Source organism: Typopeltis vanoorti, chromosome 11 (genome assembly GCF_054136105.1).
Source record: "Typopeltis vanoorti isolate ZY-2024b chromosome 11, IOZ_Tvanoo_1.0, whole genome shotgun sequence".
NCBI classification, from domain to species: Eukaryota; Metazoa; Arthropoda; class Arachnida; order Uropygi; family Thelyphonidae; genus Typopeltis; species Typopeltis vanoorti.
This window is the reverse complement of record NC_143559.1, coordinates 102,636,410-102,659,274: the sequence shown is the minus strand read 5'-3', so window position 1 is coordinate 102,659,274 and position 22,865 is coordinate 102,636,410. Positions and strand designations below refer to the sequence as shown.

The 22,865-nt window shown below is 35.1% G+C and overlaps 1 protein-coding gene across 2 annotated transcripts in view; it reads right to left on the bottom strand.

The window, feature by feature from the left end:
- Window positions 1–4,968: 4,968 nt before the first annotated feature.
- The window catches only part of aub (piwi like RNA-mediated gene silencing protein aubergine), a 196,283-nt gene continuing 178,386 nt past the window's right edge, over window positions 4,969–22,865 (bottom strand). For both annotated transcript variants that reach the window (XM_090400335.1, XM_090400336.1), the window contains exons 18-19: window positions 21,357–21,504; window positions 4,969–5,290 (exon numbers count right to left, since the gene is read on the bottom strand). In XM_090400335.1, coding sequence (XP_090256461.1) covers window positions 5,174–5,290; window positions 21,357–21,504 — 265 coding nt within the window. In that variant the 3' untranslated portion in view covers window positions 4,969–5,173. The remainder of the gene's footprint in view (window positions 5,291–21,356; window positions 21,505–22,865) is intronic.

Sequence of the window (22,865 nt, the reverse complement as noted above, 5' to 3'; positions counted from 1 at the left end):
GCAGTTATATGGTGTCAATGGGGCATTATATCAAGCAATACTTAGTCTGTATTTGAGTTGTGAGTCAGCAGTTAGAATTGAAGGAAGTACAGGAAGATGGTTTAATGTTAAATCTGGTGTGAGACAAGGATGTACATTATCCCCTCTGTTATTCATTATCTATATGGATCACATTATGAAGGAATGTGGTATTAAACCTGATATCAAAATTGGAGATGTTAATGTCAGCTCTTTGCTTTATGCGGATGATGTTATACTTCTAAATAAATCCGCTACAAGTCTGCAAGATTCTCTGACTAAATTGAATAGCTGTTGTAATAGATATGGTATGAAGGTCAGCAATAAAAAGACAAAGACAATGAAAATAGGCAGAATCATTGAAAATGTCAACTGTGTTGTGAATGGAGAACCTGTGGAACAAGTAAAACATTTTAGCTACTTAGGCACAATTTTTACTGAAGATGGTAAACTAAATATAGAAATAGACAACAGAATCAGCAAAGCTGGTATCGTGGGAAGTCAATTGAATAAATTCATATGGAATAAGAAAGAAATTAGTCGGAACACTAAATTAGCTGTATACAAAACTGTGTTCAAACCAATTTTAACTTATGGATCTGAGAGCTGGTATAGAAGTAAAACACTTGACCAAAGACTAGAGACCGCAGATATGAGAGTCCTGAGAAAGATTAGAGGCGTGAACAGATGGCATCAATGGCAATATCATATTAAAAATGAGGATATTAGGAAAGAACTTGACATTGTCAGCATCCAGGAATGCATTAGCAGAGCTAATCTCAGATGGTATGGTCACTTAAATAGAATGGGAGAGGAAAGATTAGCAAAACAAGTGTTCTCTGCCAGGTTGGCAGGAAAACGCCCCAGAGGAAGACCAAGATATAGGTGGATTGATACGGTACAAAGTGCCTTAGACGATAGAAATATAAGATCTGATAATGTTGGAGTCTTGACAAGTAACAGACTGATTTGGAGGAAAATTGTAGATAGGAAGTTAGTAATGATGTAATTTTTTCATGTAGTACTGTCATATCCTGTACACCCCTTGAGGGTACATGGCAGGAATTTGATGATGATGATGATATATATATATATATATATATATATATATATATACATACACACACACACTTTGAGCATTCAAATGGCAATAAAAAAAATTAGAAACTGGACAAATGAAAATAAGCTGTAATTAATTTTAAAATCCTCAAAACACTAAAAATTCCATGGATCTACCAAATAAAAGCAGCTGCCATAATTAAAAGGTGCCAGAAAAAATCTTAAAAATTTTTTCTTCCACCTTTTAAAGGATATGTGACAAAGACTCTTTTACGAAAATTTACGCAGCCTCAGTTCCCTGATGATTTCACTCTGTATGGCCCAATGGAGAAATCTAGAAAACAGGTTAAATACATCGGCTATTTAAGTCAGCTTTCAGAAGGCAAATTGAATATGGAAATAGATCAAAGAATAAAGCAAAGCTGATATGGTGGAAAATCAGCTGAATAAACTTATGTGGAAGAAGAGAAAAATTAGCAGCCAAAACACTGAATTAGCTATAGACCAAAGAAAGTGATTATATCAATTTTAACTTATTGATCTGAGAGGTAGGTTAAAAATAAAACAGCTGATCAAAGACTAGATACCACATATGAGTTATGAGAAAATGAGGAGTGGAACTGGCATCAATAGCAGAATCATATGAAAAATAAAGACACTAAGAAGGGACTTAACCTTATTAGCATTCCAGAATGTGAGAGCAGAGCTAATATAAGGTGGTGCAGTATTTAATGTTGTTCCATCATTTTATAAACAATATACAAAATGATTGTACAACATGACAGAATTTCATGCCAGCTGGGATGACACCCAGTTAAACAAGGCCACCGTTGTTTTTGCCAGAGAACCAGGGCAAACAGCAAAAAGTCAGCTACTGGAACAAATCTTAAAACACACCCCAACTCAACATCGGTACTATCAACATAAGAAGCCTGAATGGCAAAGAAATGGAGCTAGCTGAGGAATTAGACAAGTACCAGATCGACATAATAGGGGTGATTGAAACAAAAAAAGACAAAAACTGGTGAATCTTTCTGAGCAATAAATACAAAATGCTATATTCAGGCAGTGACAATCAAGAAAAAGGAGTAGCCATAGTATGCAACACTAAATACGAGGTTAATCTTTTTTGAATGGCAGGCAATATCAAGTAGAGTGATGTGTTGATAACGGATAATTTGTTAGTATACTTAATATGAATTTTTTTTTTATTAAGAGATCTATAATTGTATAAATCTATAAACTATGATTCAGTAAAAGTAACATTATGTTGTGCTGATTATAACTGATAAGATTTTCTGGGCAGCAGTGCTAAATTAAACTGATAATACTATAATAATTTTGTTTATTTACTCCAATAATAATGGTTGCTAGATAGGTTAGAAGTGAAATAGATGTGTACTCTTAATAAGCAGGAGATTGTTAAGAAAAAGATGGAGAAGGAATAGGATGAATACAAGGATGATACCAGCTATTAAAATTATATGGCACAGTCCAGAAGATTTCCAAGCATTGTATGGAAACAGGTCTGAGTATGAAAAGAAATACTCTGCAAGCTAAAGACAATCTAAGAGAATCCTATTGTTATGCTGCAAGCAAAAGAAAAAAATTAATATGGAATAACTCGAGTAAATCAGATAGTGTGAAGGTAACAAATGAGGAAGGGATTGATTATTCAACTGAGTGCCATTTTGTTTAAAGCTATCGACCTAGTGTAGGCAACTTTATCACCGGATGAAGAAACTCCAGCATATGAAGAAGTATCAGAGTTGAATAAACTGAATAAAAACTTGGCAACAGGAGCTGATTGTATATCAGCACAGATGACAAAAGTGTGATCAGCTTAATTGGTGAAAGAAGCTATGATAATCCCATTGCACAAAAGTGGTATATAGACTATGTTGCAACAATGTCTAATTATAGACTTATTTTGGAAAAGTTGGCAAGAGTTCACAGAGAATCTATATTTTGTAGAGAATAACAGGGATTTACTAAAAGGAAGGTCCTGTTTGAGTGACTTGCTCAGCATTTTATATTATGATGGTAGAATCAGACAAAGAGAATGGATACACAATAATACTCTGAAAAAATGGTTTAACACATGTAAAGGAAATTAGAATTTATTAGCAACTTCTATACATATTACAAGCAATATTGAATTTTCCATTTAATGGAAGCTTTCCTTCACTGGCAGATATATCCATCCACCTTCACTTCAATTGTGAATGCTCTGTGTACAAGACTTTTCATACATATCAAAAGTCTTGATATGTAACAAACTTTGTAAAGAATAGCATGGGTTTCATAGCATTTAAAGAATAGCATACTCTACTTCAAAAGGAGCATCTGAACAACTAGCAAGGACTCTTTGTAAATACAATCTGTACATTACTTTCAGACCAGCATGAAACCTATCTTCTTTCAATACCATCTACTAAGGATAAATTACCTCCTTTATTCTTACCTAGTGCTTATTGCCTACCCTGTTCCAGTCAACTTCGCTGTTTCGAATAGAGTGGCCATTGGTCTTAGTTTTTTTTTTTTTTTTTTTTGGGGGGGGGGTGTCAAGTAAAGGTAATGAATCCATGGTTTATGGCAGACTTACTTTTTTTTTTTTTTTTTGAAAAGTGAATATGCATTAATCAGTATATACCCCATACATGGAGACAAGGCATATAGTTGCTATTATAAGCGACAGCTAAGTATAAAATTGTGCAGAAATATAAAGGAGAGGTGAAAGTTTTTAAACAACAACTCTTAGGGACATCATCCCAAATGTGAGAAAGGCATTCAATGTGTGATTTGTACAGAATTAACTACTCTTTAGAAGTAGTTAATTCTGTGCAAATGAAAGGGAAAAACTAATTTCTAAGATACCAAGCAAATACTACAATATATTTATGGGGGGAACTGAACATGCAAAAATATTCCAAAAAAAATCTCATCTTGTCATGTTAGCATAACAAAGTGTAGTTTGCAGAAGCAAATTTCTAGAATATTTCTAGAAAAATTGAACTTACTGCTATCAGCAAAAGTGTGGATTAGATTTGAGACTATTGTAGAAAAATACAGAAAGGAGAATGAGTGAAAGAATGAAGTCATGTGGTATCCCCTACCATAAAGATCTCCACAACCACACATAATGGGCAACAATTGCTAGCCTGGTTAGCATACCTGCTCTATAACCAGCTGTGAGTTCGAATCCCACCATGGGGCATGAATGTTTGTGACTGTCTTTAGGTGGCAATGAATTTCATTGCCCGGTGTGAGACCACTGCCTTGTTTACTGTAGGACTAAAGTGGCTTGAAAAAGTTCCATGTTTGGCCTTAGAGCAGGGTTCCTGGACTATGTAAAACACACACACACACACAAAATTGATTTTAAAAAAATATCTAGCCCACTGACAGTACAAAACATACTATAGGTTTGCTATTAACTTTTCATAGGTGCAACAAACACCAAAAAGTGAAAGCTAGCAAAACATTTTGCAATGACAGGAAATAAACCACAAAATGTTAGCTTGCTTAAACTGGCCTTTGATTCTTGATATTTCAAAGGCATTCTACAAGAAATAAGGACTGTAGTTGCAAGCTGTCAAATTCTAGTAAATCAAGTGTCCAACCAATTCCAAACCTCTGGTTAAAAATTATCAGGCCACTTGCTATAATCAAGTACTACAAGATGAATTGATATTTAAGTCAATCCCCCACCCTCCCCCTCCACACACACTTGATTTAATTAATAAAAGGAATAAGCACTGATCATGCTTACCTTAGCACAATAAGTCATTAATATTGTTCATGTACTTGCCACAATAAATTTCCCTTCCCCTTAAAATACCTCCTGATATCATCAACATGGATAAAAAATAATTATTACAGAACAAAGCATTATACCAAGAATACAAAACTTTATTTTAAACAAATGGAAGCTTTACATATGAAAAGAAATCGTATGAAACATGAAAAAATAGTTTTTTAAATGGTTTTCTTAAAAAACAAAAACAACAACATAAAAAAAAAAAAAAAAAAAAAAAAACTGTTCCTGAAATGCATTTAGATTCTGTTTCTATTTACAAACAGAACAGGGTTCAATTTACAAATAGAACAGGGTGTCTGCCAATCTTTCTGATGGTGGTCGATGAAGTGACTGGCCTGTTAAAAATGCAAGTTTGTGAGCATACTGGCATGGTGCTGGAACACGAATAGTTCCCTAAGGAAAGGAAAAATAAATATTTAGCTCAAAAACAATGTTCATATATAATTATCTCAAATAATCTATTTTGATATTTTATTATAATTAATAATATGCAATTACATAAACCTACATAACACTGGTGAAAGATTTATATAGGGTGTCCCAAAATTCACGCAAGATTTAAATTAGCGCCATTTGTGCGGTAAAGTGTTGCCAACGAGAAAAAAAAAGACAGCGTGACAGCTGACAGTTCAGGGTTATTAAAAATGGACCACACACAGCGAAGAGAGTTCGTTGAATGGATTATGGAACAACAACAAGTGAATGCTTATTTTTCGAACAAAATCATCTTCAGCGATGAGGCTCATTTTCAACTTGATAGCTTCGTTAATCGACAAAATTGTCGCATTTGTGGTTCAGAAAATCCACGAGTGATTGTTGAGAAACAAATGCATCCACAACGTGTCACTGTTTGGTGCGGATTCTGGGCTGGAGGCATCATCGGTCCATTCTTCTTCGAAAATGCGGCTGGTAAGGCAATAACAGTTAATGGTGCTCGCTATCGCGACATGATAATCCAGTTTTTTGTGCCTAAATTGCAAGATATGGATGTGGATGACATGTGGTTTCAACAAGACGGTGCCACATGCCATACAGCCCGAGAAACAATTCAATTACTGCACGAGTCATTTCCTGGTCGTGTAATTTCCCGTTTTGGTGATCAGAATTGGCCGTCCAGATCATGTGACTTAACACCATTGGACTTTTTTTGAAGTCTAAGGTTTATGCCAACAAGTCCACGACCACCCACGCCTTGAAGGAGGAAATTGAGCGCTGTATCAATGAAATTCAGCCACATTTATGCAAAACAGTCATGGAAAATTTCGACAAAAGAGTGCGTATGTGCCAGCAAAGCCGTGGAGGCCATTTACCCGATATGCTATTCCATGCATAACCCTATACTGTATACTTTATGAATCAATAAGAAATTACAATTTTTAATTAAAAACCTGTGTTTTCTATCAAAATTACTTCTTGCGTGAATTTTGGGACACCCTATATAAAGAACTTCTTCACCTTTACAAAATTCTAAAACCATAACATAACAGCTATAATATATAACATTTGCACTTCTAGTGATATTACCAAATATATTTGAAAAGCAACAGAATAGTAGAGCACTACATGCAAAATGAGAGACAGCGGGAATAAGAATAAAAAACATCTTTTTAATTAGAATCAACCACAATCTAGTTTCAGGATTGTATCTTGACTGTGGGCTTTTTTTTTTTTTTTTTTAAACTGTGAAGTGTAAACAGTTTCTAGCCACTAAAAGCTTCCAATAAGCAAAGTGCTGCTATTAAAGGAGCTCATGAAACTCATCTACTTCCTAGTATGAGAACAAAAAATTTCCTCTGACTCTTGCCTATGTTACTATCCTCCTAGACAGTTTCCTTCTGATGGTTTAATACCTGTGGATGTATCCAAGGCTACCAACAGTCATGTAGATGTGGGGAGAAGATTTGAATGTTGCAGAGTGACCAAGCTTCAGAGTTTGGCATACTCCACAGTGCAGTGATCAGCACATCAGAGTTCCATTTATGTTTCTGAGGTTCAAATGTAAAACTGCAATCACATAATCTATCTCGGTTATTTTGAGAATAATATCTTTAGCCTCTTTTTAGGCCTTAAAGGATTAGATGTATTTCCCTTCCAGTCTGACTGTTAATTCTTAGTCCTACCATTCTATGGTAGAACTAAGATAGTCTGATGAAGTCTGCATTACACCTACAGTTTAAGTGAATAATTTCATAATTCAGGAGCCTTTTACACTGGTGGAGAATGTGCTGTAGTGACTCTCTTAGCAAACCAAAATACTATAATAAAGTGACCATTAATATACATTAATACATTAACACATTAATATCAAATTGTACATATGTGCCATTTTCATTCCATTAACCCTCTCATGCATAAGGGCCTCATGAAGACACATATTTTCTTTCATAATAATTATTCTTAGAAACCACACCAGATGGCAGGAGTTTCAGTTACAGGAATACCAATCTCTCTGCAGTGCATGGTGGTATCAAGGAGGAAGTGAGAAGCTGCTGTTTTGTTGATTTGAATTTGGTGATTTTATGTCTTCTGGAAAGGTTAGTATGGTTTTATATATTGTTATACCTTGTAGATGAAGTGAGAATATTTAATTTGTTCATGTTTATTACCATATTCATAAAAGGAACTTGGAAACAACCTGTCCTCACATGAGAACAATATGTTTGTAAGGTAATCTATGCAGCAAATAGTTTAAGGTTAGAAAGTTCTTAAATAAAATTATAAAAATATTGTACATTTTATTTTTGCAAACATAAATGAATAATAAGTGTGTTAATTTGCATTATCATCTCTTTTACATCCTGGCTTTTGGATAACCAAAAGCCAGGTCCATCAGGCATAAAAAAGGCCTATTACCACAAGAGACTTGATGAAGAGGAGATTGAAAAACTGTTAGAGGAATCTAAAGATGGTTTGGAGCCGAGTGATTCTGATGATGATCCTACATACCAGCAGCCAAAAAATCATCATACAGAGAGTGACAGTTCAAGTGAAGACAGTGATGTTCAGTGTCCTTCCCCCTGTTGGTGAGACTCACTACGTTCAAAGTCCAGCTAGTGTGCAAAATACAGCTGTTGCTGGTCATATGCCATTGCAGAGACAACCAGTGTGGTTTAGTGAGAAAGATAATCCCTTTGCTGATACTGAACCACAGTTTAGAGGAAAACACCAAGTAAATATTCACGGAGAGTCCTGTAGATTATTTTTCACAGTTGTTTCCAGACGAATTGAAGGAAACAGCTGTGAAACAAACTAATCTATATGCATGCCGTAAAGGCAAAAATAATTTAGCACTTACTGTGACTGAACTCAAAATTTACCTTGGAATTGTATTTGTCATGACATAAATAAAATACCTGTGTAAGGCAGTATTGGTCTTCTGAACATGGATTGTGCATGGATGTTATAGCTGATGCTATGTCAGTGAACAGATGGGAGGACATAAGGCGATATATGCATTTTGTTGATTCAGACACAATACCTACCAATAATAAAGACAAAGCAATACACATAAGACCAGTGCTGCAAAAGTTTAATGAAACATTCCATGCTGCTGTCAGCCCAAAAGAATTTCAGAGTGTAGATGAGATGATTCCATTCAAGGGACATTCACAACCCAAACAACAATTACCTAAGAAACCAAAAAAAATGGAGTGAGGGCAGGCATTTCAGGCTATGTATATTGTTTTAATCTTTATGTAGGTGCAGATCCTAGAAGATAAAATTCAGACTCATTCAGTGCAAGTAAAAATGTAGTACTTGGGCTTTGTCATGATCTTGCTGGTAAGAACTTCAATGTATATGCAGACAACTTCTTCATGAGCATCTCCCCAATTAAGAAAGTAAAGGAAGATGATATTTATTATGTAAGTACATGCTGAAGAAATCTACTTCAAGGTGCTGACAAGAAACTGAAAAATGAAAAGGATTTGCAGAAGATGGGATGAGGAAATATGTCAGTTACCACATCCTCTGATGGCATTACTGTCACTAGATGAGTTGATAACTCAATAATACATGTGGTATCTAGCTACTTAGAAAAGGAGCCTGTCAGTATATGTCAGAGGTTCAGCTGGAAAGGAAAAAAGTATGTTGAAATTCCATTACCTCACAGCATAGCTGTTTATAACAAATATATGGGTGAAGTGAACCTTATGGACTCTCTTGTGGCTTTGTATTGAAATGATACCAGGAACAAACGATGGTATATGAGAATTCTTTACCATATGTTAAATGTACTTGTTTGTAATGCACGAATCATTTGGAAATGGGAAGAAAAAGAAAAATTGGATTTGTTGGAATTCAAATCAAGAGTGGCAACTGCTTTGATATAATCACGGTTTAGCTCAGCTAGGTACAAAGAAACAAAGACGCCTTTCAAGTCAGACACCACTAGCACTAAAGAAATGCAAAACTCACTCTGTGCCACATGAGAAATGGTTTAACGGCGATAGACACTTCCCAATGCTGGCAAATGCTAATGCCAATCGTTGCAGAGATGTACACTGCAAGAGTAAAACAATATACATCTGTGATAGATGCAAGGTTCCAATCTGTCCAGAATGTTTTCAGTCTTTCAATACAAAATGAGGCAAAGAGAATAAGACTGTTCTTGATTTACATAGCTCTACTGCAAATTCTAATTCTTCTATTTTTTTTGTATGTACTAAGTAATCCAAATTTTGGTCATTCATGCAGTGTTTCAGCAAAATATAAATGGTTTATAATCTGTTTTGTCATACTTGTAATGTCTTTCAATGAAAATAAATTCCTTAGTCTAAGCCATTTCCATAGAAATATGTCTGTAGTCTATTGGCATTAGTGCACGATGTCCTCAGATGAGGACATCGTGCACTAATGCCAATAGGACATCATTTTTTACATGTGTGTGTGTTATGATCCATCGAGTTGTTTCCGACTCCTGGCGACTCCATGAACATACACTCTCCATTCCGATCTGTCCCCGACCATGTCTTTCAGAACCTCCAAGCGCACTCCAGTTGCTTTTTTTAACTCCATCCATCCATCTAATTCTTGGTCTTCCTTTCCTCCTGCTTCCATCAACTTTAGCAAGCATCGTCATCTTCTCCAGACTGTCATTTGCTCACATAATATGTCCGAAGTATGACAATTTTTGCTCGATGATCATAGCTTTATTCTGTCTATCACTGATTTATTGGTTTGCTTTGCAGTCCATGGTATTCTTAGTAAGTATCTTGCTTAAATTTGTCATTGCTTTTTTTCCAAGTAATAATCTTCTTCTAACTTCTTCGGTACAATAACCATCTTTATCAATTCGAGATCCTAGGAACACAAAATTGTTAACTGCTTCCATTTTCTCCCCAGTTACTTCAAAATCATCAAGTTCACATGTTGCCATAACTTTTGTCTTTTTGAGGTTAAGTTTAAGACCACCATATTTAGCACTTTCTTCTTTAACTTTTATAAATTCCTTCAAATCTTCTTTGCATTCTGCTAGCAAGGTGATATCATCTGCATACCTCAAATTATTAATATTTTTTCCACCAATTTTAATTCCAACTGAAGACTCCTCCAGCTCTGCCATTCTTAAAATGTATTCGCTGTACAAGTTAAACAGGTATGGAGATAAAATACATCCTTGTCACACCCCTTTAATTATTGTAAAATACTCAGTTTTTCCAAGATCTGTTTGGACAGTAGCTTCTTGTTCATAATAAAGATTCCTCAGAAGGATAATGAAATGCTCTGGGACTCCCATTGTTCTTAACGCATTCCACAGTTTCACATGATCTACAGAGTCAAAAGCCTTGCTATAGTCAAGGAAACAAAAGGTAGACATTCTTGTGATATTCCTGTGCTCTTTCTATTATCCATCTCACGTTGGCAATTTGATCTCTTGTTCCTATGCCTTTTTGAAATCCTGCCTATTCATCTGGCATTTCTCTCTTCATGAGTTCCAGTCTTTTCTGAATGATCTTAAATAAGACTTTACTTGCATGAGGAATCAATGCTATAGTTCTGTAATTTTCGCACTCTCTTGCATTGCCTTTCTTCAATAAACATATATAAACTGATTTTTTCCCTTCTCTAAGGTAGTTGTGATCCAAATTTGCTGACAGAGCTATTAAAATTTTAACTGCCTCTTCAGTCAGGGCTTTGAGCAGCTCAATGGGTATTCCATCTCCTGCTGGTGCTTTCTTACTGGATATCTGTTGCAGTGCCCACCTCACTTCACTCTCCACTGGTACTGGTTACTGTGTATAATTCTGCTCTTCAAATTTCTCAGTAATTTTGGAGTCCTTTCTGTAAAGGTTCTGTATACTCTTTCCATCTTTCTTTGATGTCTGCAGCTTCTGTAAGATATCCTTTGTGTTTACTTTTCAATATTGTCACTTGGCACTAAACTTTCCTGTTAGTTCTCTGATCTTTTTGAAAAGATCTATTGTTTTTCCTTTCTTGTTTTGGTCTTCTATTTGTTGGCATTCCTGGTTAAAGTATTTTTCCTCGTCTCTTCTGGCTTGTCGTTGAAACTCTGCATTCAAATGCCGTACTTCGTGCAAATTTCCTGTGGCCTCCATTTTCCTCCTTTCCTGAGCAGTTTTGATGGCATCTTCTGACAGTCATTTGGACTTCTTCTTACAAATTGTTGGAATATTCTTCTTTGCTTCTGTTTTAATTATATCTTTAATTTCTTCCCATAGTTCATCTGGTTCTCTTTCACACAAATTGAGTGTGTTGAATCTGTTCTGTGCGCTAACATTGTATTCAGCTGGTATGTTTCCAAGATCATATCTGATAGAGATTTGTGATGTTTTCAGTTTCTGTAGTTTCACTTGTATCGTAACCACTAATAACTCATGGTCTGTTCCACAGTCTGCACTGGAAAAGTTTTGACAGACTGAATTGCACTTCTCAAACAAACAAATTAACAAACAAAGAATTCTCTGCACAAAACTCAACTATTCTCTTCCCTGCAGTGTTTCTAATACCTAAACCAAAACGACCTGTTATTCCTTGTTCTTCAGTCTCTCCTATCAAATCTCACTTTGGTGCTGTATCTATCACTTTTTGTAGCTTGCCATTAAATTTTTCAATGCCTTCTTCTGATGCCTCTGTAGTAGGTGCATAAACCTGAATGATGGTCATATTCATTGGATGTCCACTCACTCTGAGAGAAATGATTCTGTCACTCACTTATGTATAACCCAATACATATCTAGCCATTTTTTTCCTGAGTAAGAAATATACTCCATTTTTTCGACTTGTCTCATGTCCTGAGTAATACACCATACAGTCCCCTGACTGAAAATGGCCCATTCCTGTCCATCTACGTTCACTTATTCCCAATATATCCAAGCTTCTTGCGCTCCATTTCCATCTTTATTATTTCCAGCTTACTTTGGTTCATACTTCTAACATTCTAAGTTCCAATCCTGTGGTTTTTTTTACATATACAGGACACAAATTTAGCAAAATTAATGAATTCATGATAATACTGTATGATTAAATGTCATTTAAAAAAAAAAGTTATATGCTGTTTTAAGTAAATGTTGAGAGTTTAACCCTCTCATGCATGAATTTTTATATTCATTTATACATCATGCCATTATAATTTTTTATAAATGAATATAAAAATTCATGCATGAGAGGGTTAAACTCTCAACATTTACTTAAAACAGCATATAAGCTTAAATTAAATTACTTTTTTTTTGCAGAATTTGTAAAATAAGCAGTTTAGAAGTATTTTGACTGTCAGAGACAGTACAATATTACTTCAAAAAGGGGGAGACTAAGTTTCTTGCTTAAAATATTAAGTGTTCTATGCTCAATGATGATGTTTACTGTATGCACAGTGAAACTACAACTGTAAGATTATAATGCTCAACTTTTAAATACAGCTAAAGAAATCAGAGATAGCTGGCTAAAATCAACCCATCCTCCTCCTCTCCCAGTATACACATTTTCTAATTTTATAAGTCCTTTGGAGTTGTACTACAAAAGGAATCAAAAATGACAGCTTTCAGAAAAGGAACTATAGATTCAAATATAAAAATACTAACACTCAAGGGGGGGGGGGGTTGAAAGAATTTGAAAAAGAGAATCAAACCTTGGAGACAGAGTAGACTTCAAAGGAAACATCAATTCTACCAAGAAGGCATGGCATATACTCAAGTTGTTTGGGGAATATAACATCAACAGCATTATAATGCTGTTGATGTTATATTCTTAAATAAATCTAATAGTTCCCTTTAGCTAATGACTCCATTAGCTTCAATTACTTTGCTTCATTTTATCAAATTCTTTTCTTTCCTATGATACCAGTCATTCTGAACTTAATTAACTTTTCTTTCTCTGTCTCTATCCCCATTTTCCTAAAAAGGAAGTCATTTTCTGTAGAAGCTGTTCACAACTCCCAGTGACTTTCTCTTCCCAACCCCACTGATTGAGGGATCCCAAAGTACTGACTATTACCACCAACAATTTTATGTAAATCATTCAAATGCTTACCAGAATATTAAATAATCCTAATCACTTGTCCAACACTCTTGCTACCTCACAAATGCTACCAAGTCTTCAAAACAATTAGGATCACAAACTAGTACTAATTTCTTCTTCCAACACAAAGCATTATTCTCACAGCCGCTCTTATCTGTGGGTAGTGTGGCATTATAAAGAATACTAAGTGGAATGACTATGATTTCTATGCTTCATTGCCTTGGCTGGATTATTGTTCCAAGCACTCTGATCCAATCCAAACATCTACACAGAATACATACACACTTCTTCATTAGGTACGAAAAGATTTATTCTTCATTCTATTTTTCTTTCCCCTTAACTAAGCTTTAGTTCTACTAGATGGTTGGCATGCGTGCATGCTAAGGCTCTTAGAAGAAGAACCTATCATAACTGGCTGGACTAAAACTTGATATAGTTACAAGCAAATTATCAATACATCTGGACCTGACTGACCAAATGTACTCAACTTTTCCATTCTCTAGCCAGAACTAGTGAACAAAGCAACATTTCTTATCGACTCATCTACAGTCAAATTTTATGGATATTTTACTCACTCAAACTAATCTTCTGGTCTCTGTCATTTTCCATTGTACATATCTATATAAAAAAGGAATGAAAGTAATACGAGAATCACAGAGGAATTTCTGTACTGAGCATTTCAGATGAGATTCTTATAAGCATATTTGAGAAGAAAACAACCCTAACTAACAGAGGCTGAATGGAGAAAAATGTTTACTTTGTTTAGACAGTGCAGAATGAACACATTACACAAATAACTGTCTAATATTCAATCCACAAGTTACTAAGGCAACCTCTTAGTAGAGATCCACCATGATACCAAATGAATGAAGATAGGTTAGCAAGACTGGGCCTCAACCAAAACAGATTCTGAACTGCTTAACCTCTCTATACCAGCCAAAGTGGATGAAAAACAAACTAGCTTAGAATTTTTCAAGGGGATCAAAACAGGAGCAGAAACTACTAGCAACTGTGGATCTGTTACCATTAATCTGGTAATAGCTTTTAGTTTTAGTCCAGCCAGGTATTTTAAGCCAGTTAAGATAGGTTCTTCTTTTAAGAGCCACAGCGTGCGTGTGCGCGCATGCACACACACTTGCAGAGCCAACCATCCAGTAGAACTAAAGCTTAGTTAAGGGGAAAGAAAAATAGAATGAAGAATAAATGTTTTCATACCTATAAAGAACTGTTAGTGTATATGTGCTCTGTATAGATGTTTGGATCAGAGTACTTAGAACAATAATCCAGCCAAGGAAATGAAGCAAAGTCCACTTCTAGTCAAGATGACTGAAACATTGACTAGAAGTGGACTTTGCTTCAAATTAAGAGTAGTTACTATTTCACTTGAAGTTTCCTTTATCAGAAATCTTCCTTCAATATTTTAACTTTATTTTAGAAATGAATTTCACATTTGTGAAAATTTACATTTGTGAAATTTCACAAATTTTCACATTTGTGAAAATTTTCACAAATGTGAAAATTTATTTTAGAAATGAATTTCACATTTGTGAAAATAAAATAATTTCGTCTATTTTGAAATGTGACAAGAGAATCAGCCTTAGTAATGAATTTATTTACTAATGGTAAAATTGTCATCCTTTATTTCTCAGAATAGAACAAGATTATTTATATCCTTTCAATTTTCTTGACAATATAGCAGAAATTATTTTTCCATTATTTTCAAATGCTTCCTTTGAAGATGATTATGTTAAACATTTATAAATAACAAGATGTTTTCAAATAACACTTACTGAAATATATATTTTTTCTTTCATTTCAATAGACAATGAAACTAAGAAAGTTTTAAAACAAGTAAATGTTAAGTAGCTTTCAGAGGTGAACTGTAGACTCAAATAAAGAAACATTATTCGAGAAAATGAAAATGAAAGAGTTTGAAAGAAAATATCAACTGATTCAGCCAGAGAAGCATGTGGTGAGGTTGTATGTAAGGATAGAAAAATCAGAAATTCATGGTGGACTCAGGAAGTTAAAGAAGTAGTCAAGGAAAAGAAAGCACATCAAATCCTGGCAGGTAAGTCAGCTTGTACTCTTAAGAATACAAAGAAAAAATGTACTGCATAAAAGTATCTAAATAAAGGTCATGGGAAGACTTTGGTAAGAACATAAAAAACAAATATCAGGACGGTGACAAATTATTCTGGAGGCTATCGAAAAAGCTATAGAAATGGAGGAAGGAGAAGGAGTAATGTAAAAGGAATAAGAGATGGTAAAGGTGACATGAAAATCAAACGAAATATATTCTCAATGTCTGGAGTGATTACTTTAAAAGATTGTTAAATAAAACAAACAGCATCAGCACAGCACAATGATAGAAAACTCCCAACAGGAATGCAATCAAGAATACATATCCGTACTTGAAGCAGAAAAAGCTATCAAATGTGGAGAAGGAGCCAGAGTAGATGAAATTTGACTAGAAATGCTCATATATGGAGATATACAAGTTTTACAAAATAAAAAAGACAAAGACAATGAAAATAGGCAGAAACATTGAAAATATCAACTGTATCCTGAATGGTGAACTTATAGAACAAGTAAAACATTTCCAACTATTTAGTTAGGTACATTGAAAATGGTAAATTAAATATGGAAATAGACAATAGAATTAGTAAAGCTGGTATGACAGGAAGTCAGCTGACTAAACTGATATAGAATAAAAAAGAAATTAGTTAAAACACTAAATTATCTGTATACAAGACCATGTTCTAACCAATTTTAACTTGTGGATCTGAGAGCTGGGTTAGAAGTAAAACACTTGACCAAAGACTAGAGACCGCAGATATGAGAGTGCTGAGAAAGATTAGGGTCATGAACAGATGGCATCAATGGCAATATCATATTAAAAATGAGGATATTAAGAAAGAACTTGAGATTGTTAGCATCAGGAATGTGTTAGCAGAGCTAATCTCAGGTGGTATGGTCACTTAAACAGAATGAGAGAGGAAAGATTAGCAAAACAAGTGTTGTTTGCCAAGTTGGCAGAAAACCAGTTCCAGAGAAAGACCAATATGTAGGTGGATTGATACAGCAAAAACCACATGCAATTACTGACTTCAGTTTCATGCATATGATTATCTCTGTTCTCAAGGCTATTTCATTTTCTTTGAGGTATCTTTCAAGTGCCACTAGATAATGCTAGCAAAACATTATCATCATCATCAAATTCCTGCCATGTACCCTCAAGGTGTGTACAGGATATGACAGTACTACATGAAAAAATTACATCATTACTAACTTCCTATCTACAATTTTCCTCCAAATCAGTCTGTTACTTGTCAAGACTCCAACATTATCAGATCTTATATTTCTATCGTCTAAGGCACTTTATACCGTATCAATCCACCTATATCTTGGTCTTCCTCTGGGTCGTTTTCCTGCCAACCTGGCAGAGAACACTTGTTTTGCTAATCTTTCCTCTCCCATTCTATTTAAGTGACCATACCATCTGAGATTAGCTCTGCTAACGCATTCCTGGATGCTGACAATGTCAAGTTCTTTCCTAATATCATCATTTTTAATATGATATTGCCATTGATGCCATCTGTTCACGCCTCTAATCTTTCTCAGGACTCTCATATCTGCAGTCTCTAGTCTTTGGTCAAGTGTTTTACTTCTGACCCAGCTCTCAGATCCACAAGTTAAAATTGGTTTGAACACAGTCTTGTATACAGCTAATTTAGTGTTCCGACTAATTTCTTTCTTATTCCATATGAACTTATTCAATTGACTTCCCACCATACCAGCTTTGCTGATTCTGTTGTCTATTTCTATATTTAGTTTACCATCTTCAGTGAAAATTGTGCCTAAGTAGCTGAAATGTTTTACTTGTTCCACAGGTTCTCCATTCACAACACAGTTGACATTTTCAATGATTCTGCCTATTTTCATTGTCTTTGTCTTTTTATTGCTGACCTTCATACCATATCTATTACAACAGCTATTCAATTTAGTCAGAGAATCTTGCAGACTTGTAGCAGATTTATTTTGAAGTATAACATCATCCGCATAAAGCAAAGAGCTGACATTAACATCTCCAATTTTGATATCAGGTTTAATACCACATTCCTTCATAATGTGATCCATATAGATAATGAATAACAGAGGGGATAATGTACATCCTTGTCTCACACCAGATTTAACATTAAACCATCTTCCTGTACTTCCTTCAATTCTAACTGCTGACTCACAACTCAAATAAAGACTAAGTATTGCTTGATATAATGCCCCATTGACACCATATAACTGCATCATATTGAATAGCTTCTCTCTTGGCACCTTGTCATATGCCTTTTCCAAATCGACAAAACTTAAATACAGATCTCTGTTATATTTCCATGCTTTCTCGACCATTTGTCGTAAAGTGAAGATCTGACAACCTCTATTTGGCCTGAATCCAGCTAGTTCTTCACCAAGCTTTTCTTCCACAATTCTTCTCAACCGTTTCTCAAGTATACTTGCATAGATCTTGCCAGGAACACTCAGTAGGGAAATACCGCTGTAATTCTAACATTCAGTTTTATTTCCCTTTTTATATATGGGTACTATGAGAGCTCTACTCCAATCATCGGGAATTCGTCCCTCTGTCCAGGCTTTCTGAACTATGCAGTGCAGCCACTGTAAGACTCTTATACCACCATACTTCAGCATTTCTGGTTGAATATCATCTACTCCTGCTGCCTTTCCACATTTCAAGCCTTTGATGGCTTTTTTTACTTCAAGTATGGATATATATTCCTGACTGCATGCCTGTTGAGTGTTTTTTACCATTGTGCTGTCATCACTGCTTGTTTCATTTAGCAGTTTTTCAAAGTAATTACTCCATACTTCAAGGATATCTTTTTCTCCTGTTTTCATTTCACCTTTATCATCTCTAATTCCTTTTACAGCACTCTTTCCTCCATTCCTAAGCTTCTTCAACAACCTCCAGAATATTTTGCCACCTTCTTGATATTTATTTTCTATATTCTTGCCAAAGTCCTCCCATGACTTTTGTTTAGCTAGTTTTACACACTGTTTAGCTTTCTTACATTTGTCTCTGTATTCTCTAAGAGTAAAAGCTGACTTATTTGCCAGGAACTTTTGATATGCTTTCTTCTTTTCCTTCACTGCCTCTTTAACTTCCTGTGTCCACCAGGGAGTTCTGATTTTTTTATCCTTGCACACAACCTCACCACATGCCTCTCTGGCAGAATCAATCAATGTTTCCTTTAGAGTTTGCCACTGAATCTCCAAGATTTGATTCCTGTTCTCAAACTCTTTCATTTTCTTTTCAATAATATTTCTGTATTTTAGTCTACAGTTCACATCTGAGAGCTGCTCAACTTTTATTCGCTTTAAAACTTTCTTACATGTTATTCTTTTCAATATGAAATTCAATTTTATCCTGCTCAAGACTAAATAGTGATCGCTTCCAATTTCAAATCCTCTGTACACTCTGGTGTCCTGCACCAGGGAGAAAACATCACTATCAACAATAACATAGTCAATGAGACTTTTCTTATTCCTAGCCTCTTCTCTCCATGTGAATTTGTGCATATTTTTATGTTGGAACATGGTGTTAGTAATAACCAGTCCATGTCCTGAGCAGAAATCCAACAGATATTTGCCATTATTATTAGCTTTGCTCTTTTCTCCAAATTTTCCCAAAATATTTTTGTGTCTCACAATCATTTCCTACTCTACTATTTAGATCCCCAACAAGGACCAACTTTTCCTTTTTCATTGTGTCAGTTGCTTTTTCTAAAGCCTCAAAAAATTCCTCCACTTCTACCTTAGTAGAACCTTCTGTGAGACCATAGGCACAAATAAGTCTCATTGTCCAGTTCCCCATTCTCATATTTGCCCACATTACTCTACTTGAGACTGACTGCCATTCAAGAAGATTAGCCTCGTATTTTGTGTTGAATACTATGGCTACTCCTTCTTTTCCTTGATTGTCATTGCCTGAATATAACATTTTGTATTTATTGCTCAGAAAGATCTCACCAGTTTTGGTCTTTTTTGTTTCAGTCACTCCTATTATGTCGATCTGGTACTTATCTAATTCCTCAGCTAGCTCCATTTCTTTGCCATTCAGGCTTCTTACGTTGATAGTACCGATCTTTAACTCTGGTGATGTTGAGTTGGGGTTTGTTTTCAGATTTGTTCCAGTAGCTGACTTTTCGCTGTTCGCCCTGGTTCCCTGGCGAAAACAACGGGGGCCTTGTTTAACCAGGCGACGCCCCAGCCAGCATGAAATTTTGTCATGTTGTACCATCATTTTTTATTTTGGTTTAACCAATAAGAATACAATTTGATCGGCTAAATCCCAAATTGCCAGCCCATCCTCGTTCGTTCAGTATCAAAGTAGATACCCAACAGGGTGCACCACGAGAAGGTGAGGATTGGACATTAGGTCAGAAGCCCTGGTCGGTTCTCCGCATTTCTTTAAAGGCTATGTGGAGGTCTCCTCTCAGTTATACAGCTTTGACCCTTAAGCACCCCAGCAAAACATTAACATATAAATATTAATTTTTTTTTTTTTTTGATTCCTGTTCCAAATAGTTTCATTGCCAGTAAACTTCGAAAATTGTAAATAAATTTACATGATATAAACATAAAAGAAATAAGGAAGTCTTATTAACAGCATTATTGATAGTGATATCTTTAGATGGGTTGAAAAGTGAAAGTGGTCATCACTTAGTTTTGAGTAGGATAAAAAATTTGTGCAACAATGAAAAAAATGCAGAGAAAAGTTTTAAAAGCAATAAAAGTGGTGGCTCTTGAATGGGGGAGTGACTCAAATATACAAAACCATTGGAGAAAAGGTGAAAGTATTTAATTACAATAAATAAACCTTAGGGTCACAGTTGTTAAACCTGAAGATACAATGACTAAACTCATCCAGGAAAGCAGGTGATGAAGCAGTCCTTAAGCAAACAAACAAGAATTTTATGGTGAAAACAGTCCAGGTAAAGAACAAATCATACAGAAAATCTGTTCTTTTCCATAAGAGAAAACAAAGCAAAATATAAGGGGGGGGGACTGAACTAAGCCAGGAACAATAAAAGATAAATATCATGAATGCAGCAAAATCTTTTGGAGGCTAAAAGCAGAGAAACAGATGTATGTGTATCAAAATAGGAACCAATGATCATAAAGGCGATACTAAATCTAAATAACATAACTCTAGATGCCTGAAAGAGTTACTTTATAAAATTATTAAATGAGGTAATTAGTGGCAGAATAGCAGTAGGAAATATTTAAAATTCCAAAATTAGTAGTTTTTCAGATTAAAGGAAGCTAAACTCAGAGATATAAAAACTACACATCAGGTCTAGAAAGATGGCAAATTCCTGATTAGAGTTGAGTTCTCATAGTATTCATTTATCAAGAAGAAATAAACTGAATTAACTAAATCAAATGAATTATGGAAGGATTATCCTACTAAGTGTTCCAGATAAGATTTTTAGAGGAATAATTGAAAAGAAGCTAACGAGAAGTTGCTAAAGAGAAATTCCAGGAAGAACATGCCAGGTTCAGGATAAAATAAAAATCTGATTTTAAGAATTTCTATTTTAAGAGAAATTGTCTAAAAAGATAGGAAGAATGTGCATTTTGGTGGCTTATTATGTTTGGTGCCTTAGACCTTTTTGAGTAGATGTGGAAAAGGAGCCAAGAGTTCTACAAACAATGCAATTATATGTTGTAAAGTGAATATTACACAGAGCAATAGCCTATACCAAGTTATAATTGACCAGTTAAAAATAAAAGATATACAGGAAGATGAAGTAAAATAATTCATAACCATTCAAAGTTATGAGGTTACTTTATAAACACACTGTTTAATGCAGAATTAATAGATGATGTTAGAATACATCAGAAGTTGTTTCATTAATGAATAAATATTAACATTCTGGAATTGAATAAATTTATTAAGAATGCTTACTGGCCAATTATAATACAAATGTGTTAATTTGTATGTCAGTCGCTGTATGTGTTCATCTCGCAAGGTTGCAGTATTGTATATCACATTATACTGTGTTGGACTTACAGTTCCCTGACGAACACTCTGGCTTACTAGAAAGAAGTCAAATCTAAAAAAAAAAAAAAAAATCTATAAACGTTTCATAGTGATAAGATTATTAAGTAAAGTAAGATAAATTAATAAAGAAATATTTACTTCAGTACTGGATTAACATTTGTTTCTGCTTTAAGCATGCAAACAAAAATATGAACTCTTTCTGAAATTCAGAAAGAATTCATATGCCCAACTTTTTAACAAGCCTAAAAATGGAAAAAAAAAAAGTACAAAACATACATTAGTTTATGGAAATCAGGATTTTTATCCTTTCTTCTGTGAGTGATAGGAGTCCAGTATACACTGCTTCGAAAGAAGTCAACAGATAGCATAATGTGAGGAACAAACAGCCATGATGCCCACTTTAATAAGATGTAAGACCTCCTTTCACTGTGATGTCTGCAGTAATCCTATGGGGCATACTTTTCAAAAGCATACAATAGCAATCAATGAGAATTTTGGGTCAATCTTCCTGTAGGCATATAATGAGGTCCTGGACTGTTGTGGAGCAGACATCCCTTAATCTCATCCTTTAATCAGTTCATCAGATGTTCAACAGACTTTATATCAGGGCTCTGTGCAGGACAGTCAAGTGTGGCGATATTCATTTCCACAAACCATGCAGTTACAGCAGCAACCTTATGACACAGCATATTGTCTTGCTGAAAGAGATAATGGTCAGTTCAGCAGAAACACCATCAAGTACAAAGCTTTCCATTGTCCAGAATGTTCAGATATCTCTTGGAGTTCAATGTTTGTAACATCACAAACAGATATCTGAGGACAAACTATGAAAAACGGGCTCATACTATCACACCACCACTTCTGATTTTCATAGTTGGGGTTGCGCACTCTGATAAGAGAGGGTATAACGTGATTCATCACTCCATAACACAGCTTTCCAAGCTTCCATATCCCACTGTGCACTTTTTGCATCCATGAAGATGATGTTGCATGTTGGTATAGGTAGTGAGAGGGCATGCATATTGTGTTCCTTGGTTCTGAATGATTCTGTGCAGATTCGTGTTGCAGTCAATGCCCGGAACTCTGCAATGTGTCAGCCAACAAATGGCACTTTTTACATATTATCCTACGTAGCACCCTGCAGTCACATTCAGTCAGTGTGGTTGCTTGCCCACTGTGGATAGCACTTGCAGTTAACTCTCTACATTTCCATCTCAGTATATCACTAATTGTTGACCTGGGATAGCCCCCACTTTGTCAACAATTTGCTGAAGAGATAGGACTGCAACATAGCATCCTATCACAATGCCTTTTCAAACTCCGTCAATTCCTTTCTCGCAGCCATATCATCTGGACACAGTTGCACTGACTTGAGAGCATCATATTCTTCCAATTTATACTGGCAACAAATAT